Below are 7697 nucleotides of genomic sequence, written 5' to 3'. Positions count from 1 at the left end.
ATAAAACCCCCCCACCCAGCCAGCAGAAATGCCTGAAGCCACTGTGGCTTCCCCAGTCTGTGCATGCTCATCAAATTTGTCTGCAGTTATGAAGTCAACAGGCAGAGTAATCTTCACACCGTTTTTCTCTGCCTTGGCCATCAGGTCCTTGACAATTTTTGATCCCTCTTCATCAAACAGGGAGTTGCCAATCTAGAGAAATTATTTGGGAAAAGTAAGAGAGGTATTTGTTTAGCTACTGGTCATTACAGAAGAGAACAGTAATCAAGCCAAACTGCTCAGAGAGCAATTCCGGAAAGACTTTCTTAAAGCACCTAGCTGGACATCCGCAGTAATCCATTTTTGTGAAGTGATTGTCAAGTAACTTTCTCAGTGCTCCCTACTCTCGGAGAGAGCTGAGACAGACAGTTCTCAATACCAGGATATGTAAGGGACATTTCTGACTGTATTCTTTACTAGGAGCAGACGCAGAATTGCTCTTTTCATACCTGCATGTTGTTGAGCACTTTGAGGAAGGTGAATGCCATTCCACCACCAATGATCATCTCATTGACCTTATCCAACATGTTACTGATCAGCTGGATCTTATCCTGAACTTTGGCTCTAGTGAAAGAGAGGAGGAGAAAGAATTAATATTGTAGCCACTGCCCCAAACTTCTCCAACAACTCACTTCCTTGTGATGATCAGTGATACAGAACCATCCTGCCCAAAAGCAGGTAACTGCTTTTGGCAGAAGATACAAACGATAATGGAACAACAATGCCAAAATTACTTTATATAGGAATGGCAGAGGAGGCAGTAAATAGACACGAGTCTCTTGTCTTCCCTCTTTAATGCCATGTAAGGAATTTTTGTTATCTAAAACAAAGCTTCCTAAAAGACCTTAGGAAACAACTCTGAGCTAAACCTAGGCTGTCAGTCAGGAGACCTGCATTAGTCTTTGTTCGATCATGCCCTGCTTCGTGACATTAGACAAGACCATCAGCTCCTCCTTGCTTTAGCCTTCCCATCTCTAAACTAGGGATAATGATACGAATTTCTTTAATAAAATGCTTTCAGATCTAACGATAAGAAATGGGTATTGCCTCTACAAACCCAACTTTAGTGACCATGTAGAGCTCTGGCGTGAACCAGCCACCAACCCCAGTTTAAGCCGTGACGCTGCTAATGTTGCTACGCTGTGGGAGCTGAGCTGGTAAAGCAGCACTGATGGGATGGGACACAGCCACAGCAGAACCCTGCAGGGCCCATCCTGCCATGTGCAGCTCCAGGCAAAACGAGGTGTAAAGGTGAATTAGATGTGTGTTTCTTTCCCTTGCACATACCCTGCTCCTGGCACTTTCCTACACGTGGTCTTTCTTCGCCAACACATTTCATTTCCACTTTACTTGTTAGTGCAGTTGCTCTCAGTTCAATCATGCAGGCTGAATTTTGTTATGTATAAGCGGTAGCAAAACTGCAGCTGCACCACATGCAGCTTCCGCGTATGACTTCCCATGCAAGAGTTGCTCAATCTGCCATCCCATCTAGGACCCAGCTGCACCGCCAGTGGAATGGTGGTGCTTTCAAACAAATAAAGGTATATTCTGGCTCTGAACTACTCTCAGAGCTCCTCCTGGGACTCACTAAGATGCAGTAATTCAACAGTCCTCAGCCACACAATGAGTTTAGTATCAGGCTCCCAGACTGGGACATGCTGGTCACCCTTGTTATGCACCTCTCAAAAAAGGTTATGTTGTTTCCACTGGATTTACACTTCCAGACTTTACTAACAGGCCTGGTATTTATCATTTTGGCCATCCTAGCTGCTGCTCTAACTCAAACATCTGATCAGAGAACAAACTAACAAACTTTCCCTTGGTGATATACCTGCAACTTCCATCATAGGCACTGAGTGTATAGCGCTTATTGATGGGTCACCTGCAGCTGTAAACCTTGGAAGGGTACTAATAAAAAGAAAACAAAGCATTGTTCAGTATAACCAAGGTCACGGAAAAAGTTTAAAGTTTTATGTGAGAACTGAATACTACTTCTTAAAAAACACATCTATGGGTGCAAAGAGCAGGAATAAGCCACATGCTCCTATAAAAACATGGGAATGTTATGATGTCCAAGCTTTATGTTACTTGGCGAAGTATTTTAATTCACCTGATGAACTGAAATATGCTGCCACAGAACTAGGGTGCTAGACTGGGTACACGTGACAAAAATGGGCAGCAATGGGAAATTATAGCTGCACACAAGCAGTCATTTGGTTTTGCACCTTCAAGTTTCTCTGTGCACTTACTGCTGCAGAGGAGCAGAGCCCCATCCAGCTACAGTAGGTCACCGTTGCATAATGGGAGATCGTGTCAATTTACAGAGTGCTGAGCCTGCAGGATGCTTGTACTCTGAACTGTGGAGGAAAGGTCACTGACAATGTTTCAGGGCCATCATGTGTATCTAACAGCTCTTTGGGTTCATCTGTACAACAAACTGCTGCGGACTGTATCAATTTGGGAATGTAAGAGGTCAGGAGATGCAATGAGCAGACCCTGGCAATATCATCACAGGAGCAGACATGGTCAGTTAGCTCCTCTCTATTCCACATCTTATAGAAATCCGAGATTTCTACTTAGCTACACATCTGAACTGTAGGTACAGTTAAAAGGAAAGCATTTGTTTGAATCAAGCCAGAATAAGTTTTCATTTCTTATGGAGGAGTTAAAGAGAAAGGTGAAGTGGGTATGCTCTTGAGTCTTACCCTCCAAGAATTGCCAAGAAGGGTCTCTCTGGACTCTCTAGGGCCTTAGCAAAATAATCCAGTTCTTTCTTCATCAGGAAGCCAGCAGCCTTCTGAGGCAGATTGACACCTACCATGGAGCTGCAGAATAAGAGTGAGGAAAGGGAAAATTCTTCTATCAGTACAGGTCCAAACACCCTGTGTCTCACAGCATCGTAAAGCTAACGCTTCCGTCAGCTGCAGCACTGAGAATAGCTACTAATGGCATGAAACCAAAACCAAGGGGTTTGTTTTCCTGGTTTGATAAGTTGGCTGTAAACACCTACTTTCTGAGATTTGTTTTTGAACAGACATATTGATATGAAAGACATTTCTAGTGTTAACAAGTGATCCAAAACACTGAAGGACAAATAAGCATAGCAGGAGCAGAGATGCCTTCCTCCAGTAGCACTGGGTTATGAAATCAAGCTCAAAGAGGATCACTAGAGTTTGAAAGTACAAATATCTGAACACACTCCATGAGAATAATCTATCTGGAGCTATTAGTCTTTTGGAAAAGAGGTCTGCTGTAATTTAGACAAGTCCTAAGAAAGTAATTTTTTTATCTTCAAAGCCTTAAAAGTCAATTCAAGTCTGCAGATTTCAGCTGTCTCCTGTTTCCCGAAGCAAACCTTAAAGAGCCTACACTTGTGGTGGACTTGGCATTGCTAGGTTTATGGTTGGATTTTATGATCTTAAAGGTTTTTTCCAACCATAATGATTCTGTGATTCTACTGACAACTACCTCCTCTAAATCCATTACTCAGGAACAAACACAGGAAATTGATAATGGGATAAGCCCCAAAGGAAGTTACACTCACTGGAAGCAAAGCTGTGTATGTTCTTATGATAGCCACCATTCAGCAGTTCTGCCCATGGCAGGAAAATGGATACGCACCTGTGAGCGCGGTGGGCAGTCCCAAAAGCATCGTTGACATAGACATCTCCCAGTTTAGAAAGAGAGGCTCTGAAAGCCTCCACTTTTGCAGAATCAGCTTTGATCTAAAAAGAGAAACAATGGCAAGTTTGTGCTATTCAGGTACACAGAGCTGATTCTGAAACTAAAGTCAGTCAGCAGTTTGACTTGTAAACCCAAAGCAAAGAAAGGTCAGCTGGAGAAACTCATCAGTTCATCCTGTGGATCACTATTTCATATGCTCTTTCCCAGTGCAGCAGGAGTGACAAAAAGGTTTAAATTATTTAAACTCCACATTAAACTCCCGAGACTGCTGTTACAGGCCTGAGGACCGTTCCCATTTCAAGTTTATCAACAGATAAGGAATGAGCTGCAGCACTACCAACATTTCAGTCTCTCTCCAATGGATTTACCATTTTGTGCAGTGAACATCAGTAACACAGAAAGGGTACGTAGGGACAAGGCAATGCTGAGACGAGACTAAACAAACCCATGCTCGCTTACTGAACAAAGAAAGAGTCCCACAGGTAAAAGGATGAGCTCCTGAAGGATTATTTAGTGACTGCACTGAGGATTAACTTATAAATAGCCTGCACACTACAACAGGCCACAGTGAAAGCAGCCAACATCAGAATGCTGGAGATAAGCTTAGCATGTAGTGGGCAAGAACAGATGCATTTCTGTTAAAAGATTTCCTCTCCATCCTCTGAGCACCCTACCAAATCCTTGTGGGATGCCTCATGCATTTCAGTTCTCTTTCCCACCATGAAAAGACAGCAGAGCTCACTCTGACAGTAAGCAACTGCTCAGACCTAATTTACAGCCACTTGCTCTTAAAGAATGGCCCAGACTGGCAGGCAAGCAATCACCTCTTCAAGTGCCTTTCCTGCTTCACCCACCCCAAGGGAGGCCTCTGCCAGCACCCAGATGTTACACCGTGGGGATGATGGCAGGAAGGTGCTCTAATACATGGCAGATGGGTTCTGCACGGCTTTGGGTGCCCTTTTATTCACACAGCCCGAGCAGAAGAGAAGCCAAAGGGACCATGCAGATTATAGATCAACGCTGTCAACTGCTCCTTCACTTGGTAAATTGCCTGGCTTTCCACAGGATTAAATGCTCCTGTTAAAACCAGTAACATCTGTAAGCAGAACACAAGAGGCTCTGAATGAAGAAACTACTACCACTTGCTAGTAATCTCTACCACCAGTTAGTAATCTTCAGTCTTGTATTGCATCCCTAGTTCCATAGCACTGACTTTCACCTCTGGTTGGATGAAAAGCACATCTGTCAACACTCCTTCTCCTGTTCTGCTCAACTGCAGCGCATGCTTCCACATGCATACATGCAGCTAAATAACCTGAGAGTAACAGAAATGCTCAAAACCCCTTCCCAAAGCAAATTAAAATCTTGCCCCACTCTTCTCCCTGTCTGGCTTTCAGTGGCACACAGTTGTACTAGTGAGTAATGCCAGACTTGCTAAATTTTCTCATTGCCATTTGCAAAGGCTTGCTAGTCTCTGGGCTACTTTTCTAAGCTACAGGGGTCCTGTGCCAGCCCATAAAGGGCACCACATGCTGTCAGCATGCCACTCCACGCACTGAATCTGAAAGGAGCAAAGACCTGCGTAAAGTCAACGGGGTTACCATGGCTAAGAAAAGCAGCTGTCTGGAGCAAGCATTCCTCCTGACCTTCAAGAAAATGTCAGAGGTGCAAGGCAGCCTGGTTCTAGATGACCACTCTTAAGAGCAGACAGGCTTATAAAAGGGTTTGATAGTCCCTGTGCTGCAGAATGTTCAAAAATTATATTAAACCATTAGCCAGATAACCAAGAAAGTGTCAGTTTGTTGCCACTGGGGCCGTAAGAATATCTCCAACAGATCTCATTTTTTGTTTTAAACATCCCAAAATAACATCTTAACAGCAGCAACCAATTTCCTGCACAGCCCTATTTTGCTCCTTTCTCCTTCTTTTACAGACAATGCCACCTTTGGCAGAGTCATCTACAGCCTTTCACTTAACCTGTTTCATCTTGGAAATTCAGTGTATTTGACTCCACTTTTGCACAGCATGCTACAATCGGACACGCTGAACTAAAAACTGCTCTGACATCCTTCTGAGAGCAAATTCCTAAACAGCGTTTTAGAGGCTGCTGGTTCCTTGGTAATCTGCAGCAAACAAGGTAGCAAGACCAGAGCAGGCATGCACAAAAGCTAGACTTGAAATTTCACCTTGTTCCCAGAAGCATCTTTCCCTTTCCCTTCTTCTTCTACATGGAATCGGAGGTTCTCTAGCAGGATGATGGAGCCAGCTGCAGGATTAGCACAGGCCTTCTCCACCTCAGGACCAACACAATCCTTCAGGAATAAGACCTCCCTGCAAACACAAGATACACATTGTCATCCCACCAGTGACTCTTCCTTTCATCCAGGTTCGCTAACAGAGAGGGCCTAACATGTGCTGGACTGCTCTTCTACTTCACCTGCCCATGAGTGCTTTAAGCTCCACAGCTACCGGGGCCAAGGAGAACTTTTCAGGCATGGGAACCCCATCCGGGCGACCCAGGTGACTCATCAAAACCACGGACTTGGCTCCATGATCCAAGCAGTGCTTGATGGTAGGAACAGCCGCCTTGATTCTGTAATGGCAGAGAACACCACATGAAAAGAGATTCAAGCAGTTTACCAGGCAAGCTGAGTTAGTGACCACTTACACAAGGGCCCTGGGAGTTGTCCTTCAAACATGACAAAAGAAATGAAGCACAAGAGCTAGGCAGAACAATTACTGAAGAAGTCCATCCTACCTCAGGTGTTCACATGGTTCAGCCTACCCATCATCAAAAGACAGCAGGGCATCACCATCAGGAAGTCTCCAATAGGGACAATGGGCTTCTCAGCAACCTACCCTTGGTAGAACAGACACCGAGGAGACCAACCACATCCTACAGAGCACAGCTTTCCCTGTGGAGCTGATCCAGCCTACTCCTGTCCTAGGGACTGTGACAATCCTGAAGCACGGGCCAGAAAGCAGCATCAAAATTCTCTGTCCCAGCACGTTTCCATATGTTTCACTGTCATCTTCCATGCAGTGTAGGACACACAAGTAAAATGCATTTTATAATCTAAATTCTGCTGATTGCTTGTAGCCAAGAAATGCCAGGACACACTTGAACATTACCAGGCTTCCTGGTTTAGTTTGTGATCCTGAACCAGTAAAGGAATGATAGGGACGTTGAGCAGTGAGCATATTGTGGGGAGCAAAAGTGACAGACAAGCAGGACAAGACAGCTGGTACTGCTGTTTCTAAACCCTGTATCTTTTCATGCTGCACAAGGACAATTATTCTAACGTAAGCCAACAAGTTAACACAACTGCAGGGCAACCAGGAGGCAGAAAGTCTGCTAGATACTACCAACATATACAGCACATTTTCACACACAGCCAGAGGGACGTGGTTTTGAAATGGTTGTAACGCTTCCACTGTATTTACAGAATGAAGTTTAGCATTTGTAAAATTAGGAGACTTTTTCTACATGCTTTCCACAGCAGCTACAGTGAAAAGCCATCTTGTAGTCCGTGCAGTGTGCTAATGGCTGCGGGGCTTTTAATTAGCAATCTTTGGACCTTCTCTGAGACACCATTAATATTTTGCTACAATCAAAAACAGGTTAATCATGGAAAAATTCCAGGTATTAATAACAGAACTGGGCTAAAATCAGGAAGAAAACAGACTTCAGGGCTTCACCTGGGATGGAAATGATGCCTCACCTTTGATTGTTGGTTATTTTGTGATCCTTCATTGGAACATTGAAGTCAACCCTAAAAAAAATAAATAAACAGAAAGAAAATTAAATAACAAATTTCTTTTACAGAGAATGAGGGAACCTGCCAGTAAAGGCACTGGCTAGAAAAACAATGTTACAATTACAGTAAGATTTTAGCTCTGCCTTGTACACAAGATCAATTTTAAAACAGTACGTTATTCACCACTTCTGCTTGTAGCAACAGAATACAAGTGGA

At 43.9% G+C, this 7697-nt stretch overlaps 1 protein-coding gene across 1 annotated transcript in view; it reads right to left on the bottom strand.

The window, feature by feature from the left end:
* PGK1 (phosphoglycerate kinase 1) overlaps positions 1-7496 on the bottom strand; it is a gene marked incomplete at its 5' end in the record, with an annotated part of 10556 nt that extends 3060 nt beyond the window's left edge. The window contains 7 exons of the mRNA XM_010184747.1: positions 16-192; positions 489-603; positions 2745-2864; positions 3661-3764; positions 5910-6054; positions 6161-6316; positions 7446-7496. Coding sequence (XP_010183049.1) covers positions 16-192; positions 489-603; positions 2745-2864; positions 3661-3764; positions 5910-6054; positions 6161-6316; positions 7446-7496 — 868 coding nt within the window. The remainder of the gene's footprint in view (positions 1-15; positions 193-488; positions 604-2744; positions 2865-3660; positions 3765-5909; positions 6055-6160; positions 6317-7445) is intronic.
* Positions 7497-7697: the final 201 nt, after the last annotated feature.

Source organism: Mesitornis unicolor, unplaced genomic scaffold, assembly GCF_000695765.1.
Source record: "Mesitornis unicolor isolate BGI_N332 unplaced genomic scaffold, ASM69576v1 scaffold6310, whole genome shotgun sequence".
NCBI lineage: Eukaryota > Metazoa > Chordata > Aves > Mesitornithiformes > Mesitornithidae > Mesitornis > Mesitornis unicolor.
This window is presented reverse-complemented; position numbering and strand designations above follow the sequence as displayed.